Here is a 24,363-nt window from a genome sequence, read left to right on the forward strand (position 1 = left end):
CAGCGGCAGTAAATTAGATCTTGAAAGAGGCCCATTCATTCCTTGGTGCCATTATGTACGCTAGCCGAAATACTTAGTGGTTTGAAATAATGTATTGGCATTCTGAGCGCCTACCCTGAGCAGCTTAGACCCAAAACAGAGTTTGCATTTGGGAACGTTTTTATGATCATCTGTCTTTTCGGCCTGGTGAAGGAGGTCAGCAGTGTTCCCTGTTTACAGGAAAACTGGGATGGGGGAGGACAGCGGAGGGCAGACACGGTCACACAGGGTCATGGGCAAGCCGGATGGCAGCCAGGGAGGATTCCAGCAGCACTGTCCAGTGTTCCGAGATCCCAGCTTCAAGCGTTTGAATCCAGACCCTGGGCCTCCCGACTGGGATGAACCCAGGTGAGGACCAACCACTGGGCTCCTTCCCCTCCCCCACCCACCCACCCACACACACCCACCACCACCACCACCACCAGGCTTCTGCAGGGGCAGAAGGCGGAGTTGGCAGGTTGGCAGGGCCAGGTTCGGGGTGTGATTTGGGGAAACAAGAGGAGACTCAAAAGCCGAGTTTGGTAGAGGCGGGCTGGACGGGAGCTCCCTCCCACACACCCTGCAGAATGTCCGCAGAACACAAAAATGTTTCCCCGGGGGTCTAGTTCCCGGCACAAAGGGGGGTGGGAGGGGGTGAGGGAGTGGGGCCGCTCCCGGGCCGCGCACCCCGCGGGAGGGGAGCGCGCACCGGCCTCGCCCCCATCGCGGGGTCGCCGCTCTCCGCGCGCTCCCCGCCCCCTCTCCCCGCGGCGGCGCAGGGGCAGGGGCGGGCGGGGGCCTCGGCTCTCTCCTCCCACCGCGCTCCCGCCGCACGGCGCTTCCCGGCACCCGGCGAGCGGGGCTGGCGCGGGGCCGGCCCGCCTTCCTCCTCGCCCGCGGCGTCCCCGGCAGGCGCGCGCCGCGATGGCAGCGGCCGAGCGGGGCTGAGCCCGCCGCGCGCCGCAGCCCCGGCTCCGCGCCCCCGCCATGGCGAAGCAGTACGATGTGCTGTTCCGGCTGCTGCTGATCGGGGACTCCGGGGTGGGCAAGACCTGCCTGCTGTGCCGCTTCACCGACAACGAGTTCCATTCCTCGCACATCTCCACCATCGGTAAGGGGCGGCGGCCCGGGGCGCCCCACCCTCCTCGCCGCCACCTGCCCGGTGCCCCTGCCCCTTCCAGCCCAGCCCGGGAGGGACGGTTCGCCCCTGGGTCTGAAGGCGGGGATCTGAGCGGCAAAGCGAGGGCATACATCCCGGGGTGCGGGGCCGCCGGCGGGGGTCGCGAGCCTCGGCTCCTGGGAGGCGAGGGGTCCCTGCTGCTGCCCGTGACTAGAGATGGGTTCTGCGGGCCGAGAGAACCGGGCGGGTGTAGGCCTGGGTGCCCTGAGCTGGGGCGGCCAGGATCTTAGCCACTGAAAGGACGCCCCCACACCCCCGGTGGAGGGGGAGGATTAACGCCTTTGCTCAGAAGAGGGGTTCAGGGTGGGGAGCCAAGTCACTCAGTTCAGGGGCGACCCACTGTGGAGCCTGGAGGGGAAGAAAGGAGGGAGGGAGGAGCCAGCGGGATGAGTTTCCAGGGCACCGCTGTGGAGGTAAGCCTCCAGGTGGGGCACAGAAGTGGGCTCAGGTAAGGTGTGAAAGGGGCCCTCAGAGCCAGTTCTGGGAGAGCAGTGGCTGCATTGAAGGAGGCTGAGGAACGGCAGCACTACCTGTCCAGACAGGGCGTCAGAGGCGGGCAGGACCGCCTTGGAATACGTCCCTGATCTGGCAATGCTGGGGCCGGCGGGCTTAGAGGGACAGGCCGGTGGCATCCCAGACAGGACAGGGATGAGATCACTTGCCTGGCAGGGCATGGTGGCCTCATGGTGTGAGTTGAGGGACTTACACCCACATCTAACAGGTCCCCTGGCTGGTGCCTGGAGTAGCCTCAGCACTGCCCAGGTGCCCCTCCCGGTCAGACGGGGCCCTAGCACTTGAAGCTTCCGCCCTCCCTCCCAACACACACTTCTTGCCATGAGAGGAGAGGGAGCGGGCGGAGCCCCGAGGAACAGGCCTGTGGTGAAGACGCGGTCTTTGTTGTCAGACAGGCCTGGAGACTTCACTTTGGGGCCACACGACCTTGCGTATCACGTAAGCTTCTGACCTTTAGTTTTCCCTCTGTAGAATGGGAATAATAACAGTACCTGCCCACCAAGGTGTTGTGAGGCATAAATGAGATAACGCTAGTAAAAGCACTTAGCACAAGCGCGCACACACGTGGGAAACTGAGTCATGCTGGTGTGGTTACTGTGATCATCATTGGCCTCCTAGGGCAGTGGTTCTCAACCTTGGCTGCACATGAGAATCACCTGGGAATTCCGGGATGAGGCCCAGAAATCAGGATTTTAAAAAGATTCCCAGGTGATTCTCATGTGCAGCCAAGGTTGAGAACCACTGTCCTAAGGCCTCAGTCTCTCTTTGCTTCATTATCTTCAAGGGGCTTAGTAAGGTCAGGGAACAGACGCTTTCGTTTTTCCCAGACAAGCTCTAAGGCAGGCTCCTAGGAGGTCCAGGCGCTTGGAGGAGAGGCATCTCGGAGGGATGGGAAGGCGCAGAGGCCAGGAGGCTGCCTGCCTCTGGGGAACGCTCAGAGGAAAGAGGAGGTGTGAGAGGAAGGCCTGGGAGGGAGCACGGGAGTGGCTGAGGAGCCAGGTGGGACATGCGGGCAGGTGCGGGTGTGGGGACAAAGGGCAGCAGCTTGGCACTTAAAGAAACTGGCAGTGGTTATGTTGGGGATGGGCCTGGTGCCAGGAGCTGCTGAGCTATCGCAGAGGGCGGTGGGCTGTCTGGCGACCCTGGCTCTTGCGTGAAGTGCAGTAGTCTTCATTCTGGCATCCTGACCATATTTCATGTCCTGGGAGTGACCAGAGTGTTTCCTTGGAGAGCTTTACTCACCCACCTCACTTCAGGAGCTCTCGGGCTCCTGCTCTGTGTTGTGGGGCCCCCTAGGAGACACGTCCCCCTGCCCCACAGACAAATGAAGGACTGTTGTATCTGAAATACCAAATCGACCCTTCTGAAACTTGTGAAAAGCTTTCCTTAAGTCCCTGTCCCCCACATCGCTAATCACCAGCCCTTCTCCTTAATGTCTCCTCTGCCTGGTCTTCTCCCATCTTAGACATTTCTTCCAGCCAGACAGGTGAGTGGGCAGTTTTCCCTCCCAGGTGGCGGGGACTGCTCAGAATCCCTCCGGGGCCACCACTTTGTGGGCAGAGGTGAGTCAGTGAGCTGGGTGGAGGTGTTTCCACAGCAACCTAGCCCTCCTGTCCCCACAGGCTCTTGGTATATTGACCTAAAACCTGAAGGCAGCTCTCCTCGTTTTTTCTCTGCTTCTTCTTCTTTTAAAATATATGTTTATTGATTTCAGAGAGGAAGGGAGAGAGAGATAGAAACATCAATGATGAGAGAGAATCATTGATCGGCTGCCTCCTGCACGCTCCCTACTGGGGATTTGAGTGCTCAACCTGGGCATGTGCCCTTGCCCAGAATCGAACTTGGGACCCGTCAGTCTGCAGGCCAGTGGTGTATCCATTGGCTAGGGCAATTTTTCCTCTGCTTTTGCTGGCTGGGTCCACCGTTTCCCAGGATGCAGAGGACTGTTTAGGATTTTGGATTCTATGGAAGAGAAAGAACCCTGTCTTTCTTCACATCAGCCTTTTAAAGCCTGCCCACTGGGTCTCCTAAATGCATTCTTGTTGAAAGCATATTCTGCCTCATCTCGGTGTGTTTTCAGCATTAATGAAGACGTGGGGGAGGGGTGAGATGATCAGGAAAAGCTTTCCCCTTGTCCGGAGATAGCGAGTTTTCCATAGCGATGGAAGGGGCACTCAGGGGACAAATCCAGGAGCCAAGAAAATGGCCACTACCAAGTCATATTCATGAATTTTTCCAGTCAGAACTGTGCCTGTGTCCTGTTGGTAGGCTCGGTGCTGAGACCTGGAGATTCCAAGGTGCATAATACACGTAGTCATCTCTCTCAAGCTGCTCCTGGTCTAAGGCACATTCTTTTTTTTTAATTGATTTCAGAGAGGAAGGGAGATAGAAACATCAATGATGAGAGAGAATCATTGATTGGCTGCCTCCTGCACGCCCCCTACTGGGGGGGATCGAGCCCACAACCTGGGCATGTGCCCTTGGCCAGAATCGAACCTGGGACCCTTTAGTCCGCAGGCCGACGCTCTATCCGCTGAGCCGAACTGGCTAGGGCTAAGGCACATTCTTTCCCCTTGCTGGGCATTGATCGAGGTGCCTTTTGTGAATGGGGAAAATGAGGCAACTCACCACGTGGTGCGAAGACAGAGCTCGGACCATGTTGATATCACCGAGGCTGGCACTTTTGTGATTTACTGTTTATGCCACATCCTGTGAGAGCCTGTGGCATTCCAGAGACCAGCCTGCCAGGGAGCAGTGAGGAGACCTCCCATGTAGGCACTGACCACCCTCTTCCTACTAGTCAGCCGGTGGGCAGTGGCCTGCTGCTGTACCTGTGCCACTGACATGCCTTTCCCATGCAGCTGTGCTGACCAGACAGATGCTGTGCAAAGGTGGGCAGCTGCTGCCTTAAGGTTCTCTGCTCTTTCCTGACAAGACTGTCCTATCTGTTAAATTAATTGAGCATTCGCTACAAAACACTGTGACAGGCATCAAGAGATGTGCTGCAGTCCACCTTTTCCTGCCCACCTTTCCAGAAGCCTGTAATTTAGTGGGCAAGCAAGACAGGCCAAAAGAGCCTTGGCCACCACAAGGTAATGTATCTGTGAGCACTTGGTGAAGCGTTCTTCAAATGTAGAGATCCACGATGGTCGTGATCAGTACTGTTAATAAAGGTCTTACAGACATTGTCAGCAGCTAAACCATGATATAAGACTGTGCATGAGGCAGCCAGTGGATGGTGAGGGGATTGTGAGTGCCATTGCTACAACCAAGTGCTAGAGGACGTCGGAGAAGGAGAGGGGCCCGGTGGACCAGAAACCACAGGGAAGGCTCAAGGAGGAGGAGGGGACGCTGAAGCCAGGCCTCGTAATGGGGGCTGCTTTTCAGTTCCTGTAGGGGAAGGAGCAGATGGTGAAACGGGAGCAGAGACAACAGAGGCGGGAATTGAGTGGGTGTTCATGGGACTCTGGGCAGTCTGGCTGGAAGAGAAGGGGGTTTTTAGGGGAAGAGTGAAAACATTCCTCTGCTTTACCTCCTTGTCTCCCAAACTGTACTTTTAAGTGTCTTCAAGGAGAGTCCAAATCTTATTCCTCGCTGTTTTCATTGTCCTAGTACAGGGCCAGCCACAATCTCAATAAATATTGAATGCATGGGGGCAGAGGGCATTGAGGGTCTGGCTGAAGGGGTGGAACTTGAGCCTGCACAATAGTGTAGGAAGTTTCTGAGCAGGGGAATGACGTGGTGAAAAAAGCACTTGGGGTGTTGGCTGCGGGAGGGGTTAAGACTTGCAGCAGTAGACCAGGCAGGGCTACGGTAGTGTCTGGGCACAAAGGAACCTCTCAGCCCATTCTCTCCCCCCTCTTACCCCCTCCTGTGGCACCAAAACCAGACTCCACACCATCACCTGTTCTTGGTTCCCACCCATCAACCTGGCAACTTCTGAAATGGCCTCATACGACCTGAGCTGTCTGTCCAGGCAAGGAGACCATGTGTTATTCTACGTGGACAGCTGCATGCAGGGACTTGGTTTCCATTCTGCATGGAAGCCAGGGGTGACATATAAGCCACAAATGCAAGCTGAAGGGATCATCCATGAGTTGGTTTTCTCCTGCTCATCATTGGTTTGTCCCTGGTCTCTAGACCTTTTGTTTTAAAGCCCCCCCTCCCTCCCTCCGCTTCACCCCTCTGGGTTCTGAGGAGGCCACAGCCTGTGATTTTCCAGTTTGGCTGGTTGAACCACTGTGGCTTCAGGGCTGCTTTCTCAGGCTGGGTTTGTGCTGTAGTATCACCTTTCTCAGGAAGTTCTGTTTGAACTGAGAGCCCGGGGCAAGGACTTGTGGGTGACTGAAGGGGAGGGAGAGGGCTGGAGGAGGACCAGAGGAGAGCTGATTCTAACAAACTTCAGGCCGGTGCTTGAGCACTGGGTCTGTGGGACCCAGACCGTGAGGCGCTGTGCACCTGTGTGTGACACTGTGAGCGGGGCTGGGCTGGGGCTGGGCCCATGCGCTCAGACAGCCTGAGGCAGGTCTCTTCCCACCCTGTTCCCAAAGTCCCCCCCCCAGAAAGGCAGGGAAGGTGAGATGCTGTGAGTAGAGTGAAAAGAGCACAGATGTGAATGTGAATAGTAAGGAATTTTGGTCACTTAGGGACTCATGTGGTTAATTCATTAGTGCTTCCTGAGTTCATAGAGAAAATTAGGAGACTGCATTTCTAACCATTATTTACCTCACTATGGACTGTAAATATATACCGATACCAAACTTCTCTAAGTGTACTGTAACACAGCTAGTAAAGTTAACCATATACATGCAAAGGGTGTAGCGTATCTTATACATAAATAGAGAATCAAGTCCACCAAATTTCAAGTTGAATTTTGCTAACATTTTTATGACAATATAAAGTGGGTAAATTAGATACCATTAGCATATTATTCTTTAATGTAAGTATCATTGGATCTTTTGCATGCTTTAATCTGGTTAATATGTTTAAGTTTGCTTTTTTCCTGTCTGAATACTCTGTTTACACAGTATTTTATGACACTTGTAAAGTTCAACTATGTCAATAAAAAACAAGTTAAAAAAAGAAAGAAAAGAGCGCAGACAACCTGGGTGAAATTCCCATGGCCTCCCTGGCTCCAGGACCTTCCCACATTTATTTAACATCTCTGCTTGGGTTTCACATCTGTAAATTGAAGACAATAGCAGAATCTTTCTTAAGGGTCACTGTGAAGATTAGAGGCTAAGGAATATGAGGCACCTGCAGAGCCCTCCAAAAATGGTAGCTGCTGTCATTGTATCATCATTGTTATTCCTAGCGCATAAGAAAGTTGTAGAGAGGCATAAACTATGTAAGGCCAGGTGCAGTCGTCATGTGGGCACTGCTTACTGGACACCCACTCTGTGTCAGGTGGGTGTGAGGAGCCGGGGACAGAGCAGTGAACAGCACAGGCAGGAGTCAGGGGCCCATCATCTCACTCTCCAGGGAGCGCAGGAGTAGGCTCATTCCGGAGCCTGTGCCAGTTTTCCCCTTGCCTTGGCAGTGCCCGGGGCTGAGAAGGAAGAGTTGGTGAGGAGGTGTGAAGGAGTAGGGAGAGGGGTTGCCTCAGGGCTCTGTCAGGTGCCACTCTGCCCCAGGCCATGTTCTGTCCACCCCCTTCCCCAAGGTCATATTCCCCGATAATGGCTCAGAAACCCTCCAAGGATTTCATTTCTGCTGCTCTGTGCACCTGTGACATCCTCACAGCTCTGCAGATTCACCCACGGCTTTGGGCGCCCTCGTTCCTGCTCCTTCCTGCTCCTTCCTGCTCTTCCCAGCCTCCTCCTGCTCCGCAGACGGCATGGTGATGAGCTTTCTAACATGAAAGTCGATATTTGGCATTACCCTTCTACCCCGATTGCCAGCTCTTCTCAGAGTGCCTTCATCTGTAATCTAATATTTGTGCCTGTTTCCCTGCAAAACTGCCAATTCTCTGCGTAGGCCTCTGACCTCTCCTTGGCTGTTCTGCCTGGGCAGCGTGCTTTGTCAAGGACCACAGACATTTAATTCCGCCCACTGACGAGGACAGGGCTAACCATCAGCCCTGTTTTATAACTGGGAGATGTGAGGTCCTGAGATAAGTGATGACTCACATCTTGCAGGCAGGTGGCCCAAACTGGAGCCTTCTCCCCTCCCCCAGTTCTCCAATCGGGCTTTGTTCATGCCCTTGCTCATCCAGAAAGGTCCTTCCACAGGTTGCCAAGCAAAACGTCCTGTGAGCCAAAGGGAAGAGGACATGTGGCTCCCCACCCATCTGAGGGCTGTGGGACGTGGGACAGTGGTGTCCCTTGGAGGACAGGCGGGGGGGGGGGGGGGGGGGTGGTGGCGGGGGCAGGGCGGGGTGTGACTGAGGAGTCCGGCTGGGGGACCTTTGAGGGTGAGATCTGAGTGTTGCCCTCATGTTACTGTTTTGATCCTCTATTTCCTGAGAACTCTGTGACCAGGGCACCGGGATCTACAGAGAGGACAGTTGGCTTCATAATGTGGGTCCTTCCTGATCGCTCTTCCCGATTAGAGTTTCTCTCTACGCATCTTTTCTCCTGGCACGTACTGACTCCATTTATTTACTCACTCGCTCACTCGTTCATTTTTTTCTTTCATTTATTCAATTTGTTGAATAATATGTAATGAGTATCTACCTTCTACCGGGCGATGACAAGATGAAATGAATAGGGTGCTGTTTTGCCCTCTGGGAGCTTACAGTGCAGCTGGGGAGTCAGGCTTCCAAACAGACAACCGGAATAGGATGCAAAAGCTCTGGAGTCACAGAGGAGTGACTAATTCCTCCTGGGGAGCTTGGAGAAAGCATCACAGAGGAAGTGACATTTGAGTGGGGCCTTGAAGACTAAGAAGGCTTCCCCAGGGGGTCAGGGGGTGGGGGAGGAGGTGCAGTATTGGCCTGGCTGGGCCAGTGAGCAGTGGCCAGTCCTGGTCAGACCAGCGTACGTTCACTTCAATCTTTGCTGAGCTCTATGTGAAGGTAGATGCATCTGAAGGTCCTGTTCCCCCACCCCATGTGTCTGCTTCTGAGGCTCCCAGCCTGTGTCTTCCTTCCAGAACCTTCTGCTGCCTGTCAGTGCAGCCCTGCCTGGGAAGAGGCTCAGGAGGAGGGTGGACAAATGAGGGGTCAGTGCCCAATGTAAGGCGAGGCCCAGATCAGGGGTCTGCCGGACAGGAGTGTGGCAGGGTTAGCTGGAGCACACAGCACATGTGGCAGAGCCCCCATGGAGGGCTGTGCACACGGCAGTGGAAAGGGCAAGGGCAAAGGAACCGATGTTTCCTAAACACCCACTTTGTGTACCTGCTACGCACATAGAAATAGTGTGCTTTGCACACATGTGCATTCAGTGTAGAGATGTAAAGGGGGGTGCGAAGCCCTCAACTTGGCCTTGCTAGTGCTTGAGAAGTTTCTTGGTACATTTTTCAGGTTAGAGCCTGCACACAAATTTACATGCATGTGTGTGGGGGTGCACACGTGTGCACATGTGAGGGTGGGTCCCCATGAGACCCAAGGGAAGGGGGGCTTTGCCGTGCCTTTTTCATTTTATAACAATGGAAGGAATCATGTTGGTCCCTCTTCCTTTTCTCCCTGAGGAGCTGTAAGTTTGACTGACATGTGTGCCTGTCTGATGGGTATTTGCTGCTTCCCCTGAATGGGACCCTGATTCTTTAGATCAGTGGTTGCCAACCGGTGGTCTGCGGACCATTGGTGGTCCACGAGGTCCGAAAGGTTGATGACCGCTGCTTTAGATCTTCTCCCTGCTGGTACCTTCCTGTCATTCAGCTCTTAGCTCAAATGTCACCTGCTTTCAAAGGTCTTCTCTGACCAGCTAATCGGAAGCAGCTTGCACACAGATCTCTTCACTGTCTACTCCATGATTCTGCTTTTGCCTCTTAACACATCATTCCCTGAAATGATGTGTTAGTTTACTTATGTGTTATCTGTCTTCCTCATGCGAATAGAAGCTCTCTGAGGACAAGGATCTTCCTGTATTATTCACTGTTGTGTCTTCTGAGCTTAGTTTTGGGCACATCATAGGTGCTCAGTAGCAGTTTGTTCGAATGAATAAATAAATGAGTTTTCTTAGAGGACTTTTGCTCTTCCCTGAAGGAAGTCTCAAACAGCATTGGTTAATTGGGACTCTTATGACAGTTAAGAGAGACTCACTCTGCTACACATGTTTGAGACTGTGGGGAGAGCGGGGGTGGGGGGTGGGGGGAGGTGGAGTACTGTAGGGGTGTTTCCAGTAGCTTGTAGCTCTTCTGCTCAGATACATGTCCTAGGAGCAGCTCAGGTGTAGGAAGGAGCAAGAACATGCTCCCGCAATCCCTGTTTGAGGGGGTCCTCTTAGGTGTGTGAAGAGACGAGGGGTTGTATCTTAGACTAAGGTCAGTTTTGCCTGTCGCTCAGGGTCACTGCTGGTGTCAGATGAAGCCCATCCGCTCACCAGGCTGCTGGAGCGATCTCCCAGGACCACCTCATGGCTGGGGCTCTGGAGGAGGGAGCTCCTAGGGCTCAGATTCTGGGGAAATGTGTTCCTCCCAGCATCTTGGGAGTCCGAGTTTGGCTGGGAAACCCTTCTGCCTGATGAAACAAACAAACAAACACAAAAACCCTGGGTTCCTGGGATTCTAAAGTCTGGCCTGTGACGATTGACATGAAGATGGTAGCCTCTAGAGTTGTCCTAGACCCCAAACCACCTTCCCTGTTGAGGTTGTGAGTGTGTATGTGGACAAAAAGACGAGTAAACTTCTGAAATCTGCAGTCTTTCTCGTGGGTGGGCGTCCTCATCAGACCTTTGACCCCAGTATCCTGGAGGTTAAAACATGGCCTTGGCATTAGAAGATCAGGAGTCTGTCTGCCAAAGACCAGAACCTCTTGGTTTCTGCTTCCCATCACTCCCAGAGCAAGATGGGGTGAAGGCTGGCTGAGCATGTGCTCAGAGCAGGGAGGAGGCCGGCATGAGGGGTCGTCAGTCTGCAAATGGGTAAGAGGAGGAGGTCAGTGGGCATGTAGTCCCCGGACACTGAGGCTAAGGTCCCCAGAGAGAAGGAAGGAGGAGGATACAGCAAGTGGCAGGTGCGGGGCAAAGACGCTCTCCCTTAGCCCCCCACCTAACTGGCATGAGGGACGGTGGTGTGCCAGGAGCCTTTGTCTTAAATCTTCTCTTGAGTCTTGGCTCTTAGCGCTCCGCTCTTTACCTCCATTGGGGGGAATGGTGACATGGGTCTCCGAGTGCCATTGGTCTCTCTGGCTGAGACAAGGGGGTTCTGAAGTGGGGATTACTCTGATGCTTTGTCTGGGGTGGCAAAGTCAGGGTCTGCCCATCCCTACACTGGTCTTGGGGTTGCTCTTTGGAGACCTCCTGTCACACCCACGTGAGCTCCTCTTGTCCAGCGCATGCTGGTTTGGGGGCCTTCCCGGGACCTGGGCTTGGTAACTGGAGCCAACACGGCTCCAGGGATTGGGTGTCGGCCTTGGGTTTCAGGTGTATTAAGTTGTTCCTGCTGTGGCGTCTCATTGCTCCTGAAAAGGCTCAGGTCACGCTGCTGGTCCTTTGGGCTGCGGTTGATCACGGTGATAACATTTGGCACCCCGAAGAGCCCCTTTTCCACTCGAAGCATGTGGCTCTTGGCAGCAGGCAGGCTGGCACCGGACATTAACCCGTGAGGTGCTGGCCCACCAACAGGCACACCCCCGCTTTTCCAGATGTCAGGTCGCAGCCGGGTTCTGGGGGCCCTCGGGCTCCACGGTGGGTGGCGTTTTCTTTTTGTGAAACCGCTCCAGCTCAGTGCTGGCTCTTCCTCTGGCCTCTCTGCCTCCGCTGCCCAGCGTGAGCCCTCCTGCTTCCCAGAGCTCTTTCCAGTCCCCTGGGCTCCCGAGTCTCATCCTCCCCAGGGAGCTGGTAGCTTCTTCCGCTAACATTTAACAAAGCTCCGTGTGCCCGCCCCGTGTGCTGGGTGTTACTCCTTATCTCCTAATCCTCACAAAAACTCCCACATCAGGGGCTGTCACCCCATGTTGTAGGTGAGGAAACGGAATCAAAGAGGTTCTGTAGCGTTCCCAAGACCACACAGGTAACTCGCGGTAAAGGCAGGTTTGGAAGCAAACTCTGGCCTCACACCTGGGCTCTGAGTGCCCACGCCGTGCGGTTTTCCAGCCAGACTGCCTCCATGCTTCAGGGCTGTCCGTGGAGAGAGACAGTGATGGTGGGGAGTGTCCTTCCCCCTGGGGGTGCCCTGTCCCCTTCTCTCCACAGTCTCCACGGCTGGACTGGGAGGCCGTAAGCTCAGCCTTGGTTTACTGCCCACGGCACGTATCTTAGGAGCCAAGTGAGCGCCTGTGCCTGTCCCCTGCCCTGTCCCTCTGATCTGACCCGCCCCTGGGCCCCGAGGAGGGCCTCACCTGTCCCCCTAACAGCAGCTCTCACTGCTCCAGGCCTCCGGCTGTGGCCTGGCAGCTGCTGGGGTTGGTGGAAGGGCAGAGGCCTCGCAGCCAGGGACACAGCAGGAAGAGCCGGAGGCCACGGTGCCTCAGGGCCTGGCACTGTCCTTAACTGAGTTTTTCTTGCTAGTGTCTGTGAAGCATTCAGAGGGCAGGACACATGCCCCTGCTCTTGAGCCATGGGCACCCGTCCCTCCTTATACTACTCGATGCCCCGCACTGCATGGGGGCAGAGGTTTTAAAAACAAACAAAAACCTCTGTCAAATACAAAGTATATTATCTGCCCCTTAGGTGCTAGTTGGGGCTAGAAGACACAAACATTGGAGGCAGCAGGGAGCAGGTCACACCATCTTAGAAGTCGTCTCCCAGCCCCTCACTTGCAATGTCTACCTGCCAGCCGGGGGGAGGGGGAAGGGGGGTAGGGGGGTCATTAGGTAGCAGCGGACAGTCACAGGCTGACTCTTGAGGTATCCTGAGGTGCTCTCTAAGAAAATGGGGTGCGCTATGAGGCTGGAAGATGGGGTCTGGCGTGGCCTGGCAGCTGTGCTGGGACACAGCGCCTTGAGTCTCACTCCGGCCAGCACACTCCTGCCTTAGGCATTAGGCCTCAGGCATCTGGCCTCTCTGCCCATCTGTCTGCCCCATGCTCCTCTCGTTACCACTGGAGGGAGCCGATTTGATTGGCTTAGCTAGCTCCCCTGGTCCCTCTCCGCCAGGTCACCTCGGAGGTCATCAGCAAGCCCATCGATGGGCCTCCTTTCGGTCAGATATCCACCCTGGTCCAGTCAGGAGCTGCTTTTCTGCAAAGAACACACTGAGCAGAGGCCGTGGGCTGGGCAGTTCCAGCCAGAAAAGGGCACTGGGTGGGGCAGACACCACAGTCACCATATCTGAGGTGTGGGCAGAACGGTGAGCTGCTCGCCATGCTCTCGGCATGTGGCTGGGAGGGGCTCCATCTTCCTGACTCTCCTGGTGCTCCAGGGTCTCTAGGAACCTCTGCGGGAGCTGTGCCGGGTGGTTTGCTAGTTTCTTCACACCTGAGCCGTCCCTGGGCCTGGGGCAGGAAGCAGGTGCTCTGTAGGGACACCGAGGTGGCCCTGTCCAGGGTGATGCTCCTGGCTGGTGGAATCGTGCACTCTCAAGGGGCAAGGGTTCCCCGAAAGTAGGCTGTGGCGGGCTTGCCCCTATGCGCCCACTGCTTCACTTCCAGACGCCTCGTAATACCAGAGCAGGTGGGGCCCGGGGCGTGGCAGCAAAGGCTCCACAGCCTCGGAGAGGCCAGTCAGGAAGCCACTGGTCGGGTGAGGAGTACCCCGGGTAGGTTTTAAAGAGACAGGTGTCCAGTTCAGGCTCAGCCATAAGATGTGGGAACATGAGTGAGTCAATTACTCGGCCTCTCCGTGTCTCACAATGATTATCTCCACGCCCACCTGCCTCATGGGGCTGGCGGGAGAACTGAGGGTTCTGGATCCCCTCACCGGGGGGGTGCTGTCGTTGTAAGTACGGTAACGAGCCTGGGCTGTGCTTCTGCCTAGAGATGGGCGAGACGGTGGTTCTCAAACTCTGTGTGCTGCCTGATGCTGAGGCTGCAGGTCCGGGGTCCACGCTTGCAGAACCGCTGTCCCCAAAGCTGCTGTCAGACGTGTGATCCATGGACCAGCAGCGTCACCCTCCCCTGGAGCCTTGTTGCAGCATCTCGGGCCTGGTCTACCACCTCCTGGGTCCGAGTCTGCGTCTCCCTGGGCCTGCGAGCCCCTGGAAGTCTGAGAAGTGCTGCCTCAGGGAGCCAGGCTGAGAACCCGTGGGGGTGGGTGAAGAACCGCTCTTCCTCCTGTAGATTCTGAGGATGCAGCTGAGAGGGGCGAACCTGTTAAGGTGTGAACCCGAGGGGGCTGAGGCAGACAGCTGCGGGGGAGACGTGGGAAGGAGAGAGGACTCTTCCCCAGGGAAGGTGGAGAGAAGAGAAAATTCTGAGGGATGGAGGTGGGCCTGAGTCAAGGCTCCATCAGGCAGCATCGTTTTGCCTCGGACAGGCCCCGGTATTCTCTGGAAGGCCTTCAGCTGAGGGGAGGGGATGCACTGGGACCGAAGCCTTCAGCGGGGAGGACAGTAGCTGTGAGGAATGTGAGCGGTGAACACACATCGATTAAACAGTTTGCTGAGCAGCCGCGAGGGCCCAGCTGAGGTGACAAAGCATGAGTCTGCAGGCGACTAAACAAGGCCAGTGTTTTGACTGCCCGCCGTGCTCAGCAATGGAAAAAGCCAGCAGCCACTCAAGGAGACGGCAGGGGCCACGGCTGGGCACAGGTCGTGGGGGGCCAAGGGTGGGCTCGCAGGTGGACCCAGCGGAAGGTGCGGGGTGTGGGGGAGTAGAGCAGAAGGAACAGATTCCCCTGAGGATCCGTGGGCTGTTCATCTTTAAATTTATGAAGAGAGGGAGTGGGTGGGAAGAGGAAAATCCCCCCCACCGAAGGCATAGGCTTTCTGTGTTTTTCCCTTAGTGCTTATGAAGAGACAGAACGGAAGCATTTGGCTTCTCTGAGACGTTAAAACAAAGTTTATTGGGTGGTCAGGAGGGCCAAGGTCACAAGTGGTGGGGGTGCTATGAGCCCCAGAGTTCCTGGCCACACAGCTAAGAAGAGAGGGAAGGCGGGCAAGGGAGTCCAAGCCCAGCTCTCACTCCCAGGGTAGCTGGGCACCTTCTTGTCTTCCCTGCCTCTTCCGGGGTGGGGGGGGGAGGGGGTCCCCTAGTGCTGGGATCTCCTCGCCCAGCTCAGCCCTTCTCAGGGACCTTCCGAGAAACAGGGACACCAAGTGTGGTGAAGGCCTCTATGCCTAGTTAGCATACAACTCTCCATCATTCCTTCAAGGCACGTGGTGCATGGGCTGTGGGCCTCAGCAGGCCTCTGCCGTGGCTGTGCTGTCCACGGGCTCTTAGCTCACCCCCGGGGCCTTTGCTTCCTTCCCACTAAGCTCTGAGAGGCAGGGAGCCTGTGTCGTTTTTGCCACTCTTTGCACTGAGCACCGTGCAGGGCACACAGTTCCCATAGAGTTTGTGGAATACAGGATGTAGAACCTTCTACCCCGGCCCCCACCTTCGGGGTCTTTGGGGCTGCACTTTGCAGCCCCCTTGTGAGCACTTTGCGAGAGACGCTGCACTAGACTTGCTCGGCTAGTATGAGGATGGGCTAGGTTTACTATAATGTGAACAAAATTGCTGGTCCTCCCCCCCCCCCCCCCCCCCCCGCCCCCGGAAGAAGGCACGGTAGCATGAAGAAAAACAAGAACTTCTTTATTCCCTTCTATGCCAGGTACTGGGGAGAGGCAAATTCTTGACAACTGTTTGTCTAGGGAGGGCGTGAGCATGCTCCTGCCCCCACCAAGGCCAGGTGCCCCCTCCCTGGTTCGCCCTCCTCTCTTCACCTCTCCGCACACTCGGAAGAATGGCTGCAGGCACTGTCCGTTGGAAAAGTACAGCTCCATAGAGAGGAATCGGCGTGGGCAGGCAAAATGATTCACGTCTGACCAACTCTATTCGGTTCAGGTTGTTCGTTCTGAACCCTTTCTCCCTCTAATGAAATGATTACTGGTCTCGGTGGTGAGAGGGAAGAGTCTGAACTTCATCTGCCTGAATTTGTGGAAAGCTGGGGACAGGCTGGCTAAGGGCAGAAGTATTCCGGTTGGCAAAGAACTGATGCCCAGGTGGGTTGGCAGCCATGTGGGGAGTTCTAGCTCGAGGCTGTGCAGTGCTGTGCTGTGCAGCCTGGGGACTACGGTCCAGAACTCTGCCTTTCCCATGCTCTCCACCTGCAAACTCGTTAACGATGCCCATTCCTGACTTGTCTCCAGGGAGTACGCGGAGACTTAAGCTTAATTAACCTATTAGACACAGTTTTGACTCACTGGGCACAGTCAGAGCTGGGAGAGGCACCGGGATAAAAACCTATCGGCTCATCTCCCTGTCATCACTCAGATTCAAGCCCGTGTGCTGCTGGTGGTGCTGACTTCTCTTCCTGCAAATTCCCCGAAATGTGTTTCTGCCCTGGGCTGGTTTGCCAGATCACTGCGTGTCCCGTGTCCTGTGGCAGCTTAGCCCCATCCGGCCAGAGACCCGTTTGTCTTCCTCTCCCTCCCCCACGACACGCTGTGCCACTGCCTCTTCATCCGGTCCTTGGCAATCACTCCCGGGCCCCACTGTGACCAGGACCGCACTAGGGCATGGTGATCGCTGCAGGCGGCTGACGAGCCACCGGGTGCCTGGCACTCGGTGCCACTTGTTCTTTTCAGGGACCCACCGAAATGACTGGTAATAGCCCCATTTTACAGATGAGGAAATGGAGGCTCGGAGAAGCAAGGTGCCCAGAGTCATAGCTATGAATTTAGTGGCCAGAGTCAGAATTCAAGCCCAGGCCATACGCCAAAGCCCAGGCTCCCAGCAAACCACAGCACCTCCCACAGCAAGCCAGTAGTCAACAGCAGGTTCCCCAGGCCTTCTCCTTGGTGGCCCTTTGCTGGGTGCCAAGGGCCTCAGACACACCATGGTGGGAAGCAGTCCTCTCTCCGGGCTCCATGCACCTTCCCCACGTTCAGGACAGCACCATAGCCCCTCCTGATTGTTAATAAGGCAGAGAGAGAAAAACCCAGGCCCATGAGGTGGATCGCTGTTTGTAGGAATTAGCCTTCCCAGAGGTCACACATGAGTGAGTGAGACACGTTTGGGGCCGAGGCAGTGATGGAGTGGATCCCCCTGTGATCCTTCATTCACTTCCTGTACCTCAGGCTCTTTACTGCTGACAACTTTCAGCTCAAGGAGGAAGGAGAGCCCTATTCAGAGCACAGGAAACTTCCTTGGGGTCAGTTTTTGATTCAAGAAGGCCCTTACCCCCTGGGCCGGTGTGGCTCAGTGGTTGAGCATCAACCTATGAACCAGGAAGTTACGGTTTGATTCCCAGTCAGGGCACATGCCTAGGTTGTGGGCTCAGTAGGGGGTGTGCAGGGGGCAGCCTATCAATGATTCTGTCTCTGAAATCAGTTATACATATAGAAGGCCCTCACATCATGCCATCTTTCTGCCAAGTTAAACCAAAGGAGCTCCCTTCAAGTGCGAGCACCCGGCCTTCCCCGTTCAGGTCGAGGTGGGCTCTCAGTTCCTACCTCTCGCTCTCTTCCTCTCCCCAGGTGTCGACTTCAAGATGAAGACCATAGAGGTGGATGGCATCAAAGTGCGCATACAGATTTGGTGAGTTGGGTGGGAGGAGAGGACCTCGGGCTGCTCCCAAGCTGCCACTGCCACGCGTAAAATCCTGAGGCTTCATCTGGGGCAACTGGCCACTGTTCCCTGGAGAGAAACGGAAGTCTCAAAGCCCATCTCCTGCTCCCAGGAGCCTTAATCTTTGATCTCATCCTGAAGAAACTATGGGATTGACCACAAGTCACCAAAAGGCAGAAAGTGCGCATACAGATTTGGGTTTGCCTTAGAATAAGGCTTTGTCCTAGGGCTGTGCCACCTCATGGTAGGATTGGTAGGAGGAAGGGCTATACCTGGCCTATTAGGGTGGGATGCTGGTGAGAGGGTCTCAGTGCAGCGTGGTGCAGTTCCCACAAGTAGCCACAGGGGGCCGCTGTGGCTCTGGCCTCCACTCCTGGCCACACTCACTGCCTTTGCCAGCTGCCTCCCAACTCCAGAGTGGTTTGGGCATTGCCTTCAGAGGATCTGAAGGTGGAGCAGTCCATCCAGTCTGGCCACAGTGACCAAATTCTAGAGAGAGTTGTCAAGGCCCAGTTATGGTTGTGGCTTCTGGTGCAGATGTAGTGAAAAAGGCCCACTACCCCTGTCAGCACCAGATGACCAGGCACCTCTCCTGCAGACTCAGGTATGCTCAGATCCCCTGAGAGACCAAAGCCCCATTAATTTTCACCCTACAGCTCCCCAGTCTTTCCTTCATAGGCACAGGGTCTCTCAGCTCCTGCTCCTCCCTTCTCTCTTGCTTCTACGGTCCCCGCTCTTCTGAGGGACTGGCTTTCTACTGCAGGGACACAGCGGGGCAGGAGAGATATCAGACCATCACAAAGCAGTACTATCGACGGGCCCAGGTGAGCCACCATTTTCAGGGTTCAGAGGTGGGATGCTGCCACCCACACTCCCGGCTCTGGGTACTTGAGATATCTGTGCCACTCACCCCCAAAATAGGGCCCTTGGATTGCCTGCTGGGGAGGGGAGCCCCTAGGTGGTCTTTGAGTTGTTCGTGGACCGTTCATTCATCAGTGATTCTCTGAGCACTCACTGTAGGCAGGTCCCCCACCCTCACCCTCCATCCACCCTGGGCTAAAGACCCAGGTCCAAGTGTTTGGTGGCTTTCTACCTCAGAGAGTTTTGTGGTGGGCCTAGGAAGCAATAGCTTTGGGGGTCTGAGACAGAAGAAGATATATCTGGGTGCTGAGGGGTCCTTACTATGCTAAGCAGAGAGCAGGGAGAGTGGGACCCAGCATTTAAGGCACCACACGGCTTCTGGCCTCATGCCTGTGCGCATCCCCCTCCCCGCCTCTCTCTTGCTCTCTCCCCCAGGGAATATTTTTAGTCTACGACATTAGCAGCGAGCGCTCTTACCAGCACATCATGAAGTGGGTCAGTGATGTGGATGAGGTAGGAGATGCCACCTCACCACTGGAGTAGGGGAGGGCACCTCAGAGGGGAAGGCGAAGGGAGGGCCAGATGGGAAAGGCCGAAGCCCTCGGGGTTGGCGAGCAAACGCTGCCAGGAAAGCTTGCCCTCCACAGCCCAGGATGAAGACCTCTGGGTAAGTCCTCTATAGGGAGAAGCCCAAGCTGCCATGCCCTCCGTGCTCTGTACCCTGCCAGGCTGCCCAGAAGTGAGTTACCCTGTGAACAGCTTCTTCCCCGGAATCTCAGGGCCAGGGGGGATTCTAGTCCTGGCTCTGCCATGGTAGCTGTGGGGCCTTGGGCAAGCCATTTGAACTCTCTTGATTCCACGGTTCCTTATCTGTAGAATGAGGGGTTGGGCTTAAGGCCAGTGTCCTTTCCAACTTAGGTACCAGTTGTGCAGTCTAAGGAAGCACTCCCTCATTTAGGCTGGGGCGGGGGTGAGAGCCCCTCAGAATCAGCCAGTGTTTCCTATTCAGACTGTCTCCAGGACACTGTGGTCACCCATGGTTCTTGGGGGAGCCCGGCAGCTGCACCCAGTCGGCCACTCTGTCCCAGGGCTCTGAAGTTTGGTGCTGCTGTGGAGGCCGGTGTAGACGTGTGTGGGGAGGTGGGAGGGAGGCAGCACTCACTGGCGGCCCTGCCTGTCCTCTGTCCCTAGTACGCGCCCGAAGGTGTCCAGAAGATCCTTATAGGGAATAAGGCCGATGAAGAGCAGAAGCGGCAGGTGGGAAGAGAGCAAGGGCAGCAGGTACGTGGCGGTGAGCTGGCCGCATCCATCCCTGGGGTTCTCTGCTACCTTCCAGGCCAGTCCTGAGAGTTGTGACCCAGGATTCTATCACCCCCATCAGGCCCCTCATACCTCCCATGATGGGCCAAGGCGCTGGGTGAGCTGCCATCCTTGAGAGTTGGCTTTCTGCCCTCCGGGACAGTGATTTGGGGTCCACCCTGATGCAAAGACCTGTTGGGAAGCAACTCTCCCAACTCCAAGTCCCCCAGAGTAAGATTCCCTCTGCTTAAGAGCTCATTCCAGTGCTAGTGATGAGGAAGGACTTCAAGGTGTTGGCTTTTTCTCTAACAGCACCCAGGCATCGCTGCCGTCTTACAGTCCTCCACCCCCTCCTCATCCCCTCCCTACCCTTACACTGGAAGGAGGTAGGAAGGTACATGTGGAATGAAGGGCCCATAGTCAGAGAGGCCCTGGGGGCAAGGAGGGTAGGAGGATGGTGCTGAGGGGATGCCCAAGCACACAGAGGACAGAAAGACAGACAGATGCCACTGAGACAAGTCACCCATCCACTGAGCGTCCGTCTGTGGACTGAAGGGTCCCAGGTTTGATTCCGGTCGAGGACACATGCCTGGGTTGCGGGCTCAATCCCCAGTGTGGGGCGTGCAGGAGGCAGTCGATCAACGATTCTCTCATCACTGATGTTTCTCTCTCTCCCTCCTCTCTAAAATTGATAAAAATATATATTTTTTAAAAAATAATGCCTAGTTATTGAAGAATCTGAAAGTAGAAGCAGACCCTGCTGGAATAATAGTATTTATTGAGCCCTGCATGTGCTAAGCAAGTGCTTGGAGATGCATGACCTCATTTAGTCATTCCACAACCTTGGTTAACAGGCGCTGTCATCCATCGCCCTTTAACAGATGGCAGAGCTGGGGCTGAGAGAGAATAAGTATCTTGTCATACAGCTGAATAAGGTCATGCAGCTGTTAAGTGGCAGCACTGATATTCAAGTCGAGGTCTCTCTGCCTCCAAAGCCCATGTTGCTCATTAGTGTGCTGTCCTGCCACCACGTTTTGGCATCTGTTGGGTGCATCTGTGTCTGTGCTAGCCTGGGTCTTAGAAGGAGCTTAGCCTCATCTGAGAAGTCACCTCCTCTGAGAAATTGTCACAGCTCAGGATGGGTTGTGAGGGCAAAGGCAGAAGTACCTGCAGGTGCTGTGGCGCCTCCCTTCCCTCCCTGACTCCCTCTCAGGAATGTCCTCTCTTGCAGCTGGCCAAGGAGTACGGCATGGACTTCTACGAAACAAGTGCCTGCACCAACCTCAACATTAAAGAGGTGAGGACTCCAGGCCCAGCTGCCGGTCCCTGGCTGAGTCTGCAGTGGGGAAGCCAGAGGAGAAGGTGGCAGACAGAAGCCCCGAGATGAGGCCTCACCCCTTGGGCAGTTACAGGGCTGCAGGAGGAAGAGGAGGGAACAATGGACTAACCCGCGCCCCTTGGTTTCCCCAGTCTTTCACGCGTCTGACGGAGCTGGTGCTGCAGGCCCACAGGAAGGAGCTGGACGGTGTCCGGACGCGTGCCAGCAAAGAGTTGGCATTGGCAGAGCTCGAGGAGGATGAGAGCAAACCTGAGGGCCCAGTGAACTCTTCAAAAACCTGCTGGTGCTGAGGGCCCTGCGTGGAGCACCCACAAGTCCCCCCTCCCCTCAGGAGGCCTGCGGCAGACAGGGAGTCCGGGCTTTGCCCTGCTTCTCCTCTCATCTGGGTGACCCCGTGGAACATCAGTAGCTGCTACTCCCCCAGCCTGGCCTTGAGGGTGGCTCCGCTGTCACCTCTGAGCGGCCCCCAGCCTCTCCCCCGTTTCCCGCCGCAGCCTGCTATGAGCCCCGATGAGCTCCCCAGAGAGCGTCGTCCGGGGCTGAGGCCACTTTGAGGCTCCTTCTCAGTGGGTCTTGTCTCCTGACCGCTTTTCTCTCTTCTTCCCACTTCTCTCTCTGTCCCCCCACGCCCTGAGCCCTGTGCGTCCTGCTTTGTGGCTGCTGGTGCAGCTCCTTTCTTTCCTTTCTTCCTAACCCTGTCCAGGGGGATGGACTCCAGCTCCTGGGAGAACCCCCACCCTGCTCTGTGGGTGGGCCAGAGGTGGGGAGCTTCTTCCCACCTCCCCTCCCCATGTCCTCCTTGGGCCACGGGCCCTCCTCACCACTGACCTGGGAACGTGAAACATCGGGTGGGGAGGAACCTGCCCTACCTCTCCCAGCTCGGGCCTTGCTTGGCTGCCTGCCCGCCTGCCTCTTGGGGAACTGGGCTCAGAGGCAGGTGCTTCAGAGGAGAAAATAAATGACGAGGAGTGGCAAGGAGAAAATGTCACCTCCATTCTCTACCTCCCGTGCTGCACGTACACAATTCCTCCCACCTGGGCTCCTGGATTAAAGACCTGAACCAAAGCCTGAGGGCACTGCAGGGGCGAGGAGAGCCGGGCAGTGATTGACAAGCCTGCAGAGGGTTGGGAACTGAAGGACTAGTTCCTATATATCAGGTTACGAGCAAGGGAGAGCAGGCCAGGGGGGAATATGGACTCCCTGGGCCCTTCAGTTCTTATGTGAGAAAAGCATTTCCCACAACCCCCTGGCAGGTGAGAGGTGGGCCTTCACTGACCCCAGCCTTCACCTCAAGGTTTTCACGAGACCCAGAGTTTGTGGGAGAGGAGCGGGGACTTCATGGGAAGAAGGGAGGCAGGCCCTGAGGAAGTGCTCGGTGCTGTTCTCTTCCTTCTTCCAGACAAAGCGCTCATCTTGCCCCTCTGGCTCCTGAGGGCAAGGCTTGCGGGTTTGCCAGCCTCACTGTGGCTGCAGGTGGCGGGAACAGGACTCCTGCAGGGCTCTTTGTTCAGAAAGAAGGTGTTTAACCCCATATGGCCCAAGAGTATCCCGAAGAAGGCCCTTTGAGGAAGGGACAAGTCAGTGACCAGCCCCAGCAGGGCTCCCACCTGCCTTCCACAGTCGGAGGATCATCCTTAAGCTACGTATTAGCTGCATGGCATGGCTGGGCCTGGAGCTAAAAGGAACAACTGGGCATTGAGCATGCACCAACTAAGGCCAAAATCCAGGGCACACCCGCGAGAAGGATTAAGAGCCCCGCTTCCTTACACCAAAAATGGGGTGTGGGCATGAAATCACTAACCCTTTCTTCCAGGCGTATCAGGCCAGGGTGACTCAGGACACAGGGAGGGGGGCGGGTTAGCAGAGTGGAAGGAAAGGAGGGCAGGAGCAGTCAGTGGTTGGCAGGTGAAGAATGGAGAGCTGGCTGGGAATGCTTCCTGAGACTGGCTCCTCCGGTGTCAGGACACCAGCAGCATCGCCTGGGGGTGGGAGGGCGGTCACTTCAGCCCTCAGAGTCCGCTCTCAGAGTGCCCTCAGCCCAGACTTCAGAGAGGGGAGGTCATACTCGCCTTGGCTCCAACCCCGGGCCAGTATTGCAGCTCTCCCTGGGGACATGCTGAGCACCTCGGCCTTTCCCCTACCCCTCAGGACACGGGAACTGTTTTAACTGTGCCCCAGGGGTTCTGGGAGGGAAAGCAAGAGGCAAGATTCTAGGGCTGATTAGCCCCATTCAAGGGCCGAAGCTGGGGAGGGGTGGGAGCCGGAGGACGGTTGGGATGTTAGGGTGCATTACATTCATCAGGTTCCAGAGGTGGCCTCCCACCCCTACACTTCTCCAACCCAGAAGGTGGCCTGGGGTCTGGCATTAGGCCCAGACTGTTGAACAGGCAGGCACTCCTGCCTGCTTACACCTCCCACCTCTGCACCTGCTGTCCTAAGGCTCAGCCCAACCCCAGCCCTGGCCCTCCACCTACTCCTGACCCCCCATCTCCCTGTGACGGGTGAACTCTGTGTGCTGTGTCTCGGGTCCAGTAAATGAATTGTGAGCAGGGTTCATCTATTTTAAACACAGATGTTTACAAAATAAAGACTATTTCAAACCACAGGTGTGGATGCCTGTATTCGTTCCTGGGAATAGGTCTCGCTCAGCCCCTGGCAGTGAAGGGGAGAGGCGGGGCTGGTGGGAGAGGCTCCAGAACCCTAGAGCAATGGCAGTAGACGGACCATGGGAGTGGCCAGCATCTTCCATGCTCCCCCTTTCCTGATGCCACCTGCAGGGGAGCCCCGAGCAAAGTCCCATTGCAAGGCGATGGGCTTCTACTGCAGAAGTAAGACTGCGCAGAATCATTGAGGGAGTCTTTAAAGCCAAGAAGGTTCTCAGCTGTCAGATGAGAACAGGCTTTCCTGAAGGCATGAGGAGGGGCGAAGTCATCTTTCAGACGCTCATCCTAGCCCTGTGACTGAGTACTCCCGGGGAGCAAGGCAGACTGGAATCCTGGCGGTCTGGGTGGTGGTGGCTGTTGAATCCTATACTTTGGGGTACAGAGTTGATGGAAGAAGCAGAGAATGGGGGTGAGGATCAATTGAAGGAAGGAGTAAAACAAGGCAGGGCAAGAGTCTAAGATCTTACCCTGCACTTTCCAGTTGAGAGAGTGCTTGTAATACTTGATCGCATCTGGTGAGATAAGTTGGGTGATTTTCCTGGTTCAGCAGATAAGGAAACAGGTGTCTAGGGGCCCCAAGTCACAGTGGCAGAGTCGTGGCTAGAGACAACGGAATTGAAATCTCGGGAGGGGAAAGCTTTGTCCTCTCTATTTAGAAAAATCTTCATAAGCAATTCTCATTTGCAGCCAGAGTTGAGAACCACTGGCCTAAGCTTTCTGCCTGCTAAGCCAGTGCAGTT

At 55.8% G+C, this 24,363-nt stretch overlaps 1 protein-coding gene across 2 annotated transcripts; it reads left to right on the forward strand.

Moving 5' to 3' along the window:
* Window positions 1-892: 892 nt before the first annotated feature.
* RAB15 (RAB15, member RAS oncogene family) lies at window positions 893-23,563 on the forward strand. 2 transcript variants are annotated; one of them, XM_070418318.1, is made up of 7 exons: window positions 897-1,129; window positions 17,371-17,431; window positions 18,225-18,285; window positions 18,758-18,835; window positions 19,514-19,603; window positions 20,853-20,918; window positions 21,092-23,563. In XM_070418318.1, the coding sequence occupies exons 1-7, from the start codon at window positions 1,006-1,008 to the stop codon at window positions 21,248-21,250; spliced, it is 639 nt and encodes a 212-aa protein (XP_070274419.1). In that variant the 5' UTR covers window positions 897-1,005; the 3' UTR covers window positions 21,251-23,563. The 2 variants fall into 2 exon arrangements, with proteins under 2 accessions (XP_070274429.1, XP_070274419.1); XM_070418328.1 differs by lacking the exon at window positions 18,758-18,835 and having other exon boundaries at window positions 893-1,129.
* The last annotated feature ends 800 nt before the right edge of the window (window positions 23,564-24,363 follow it).

This window comes from Myotis yumanensis, unplaced genomic scaffold, assembly GCF_028538775.1.
Source record: "Myotis yumanensis isolate MYYU_CA2020_CCGP unplaced genomic scaffold, mMyoYum1.0.hap1 SCAF_1, whole genome shotgun sequence".
Classification (NCBI taxonomy): domain Eukaryota; kingdom Metazoa; phylum Chordata; class Mammalia; order Chiroptera; family Vespertilionidae; genus Myotis; species Myotis yumanensis.

Excerpts from the sequence above, each read along its gene's own strand:
- RAB15 (XM_070418318.1), top strand. The coding sequence starts at position 1,006 with ATGGCGAAGCAGTACGATGTGCTGTTCCGGCTGCTGCTGATCGGGGAC. Across the intron at positions 1,130-17,370 it reads CTCGCACATCTCCACCATCG|GTGTCGACTTCAAGATGAAG; the intron begins GTAAGGGGCGGC and ends TCCTCTCCCCAG. Across the intron at positions 18,836-19,513 it reads GGGTCAGTGATGTGGATGAG|TACGCGCCCGAAGGTGTCCA; the intron begins GTAGGAGATGCC and ends CTCTGTCCCTAG.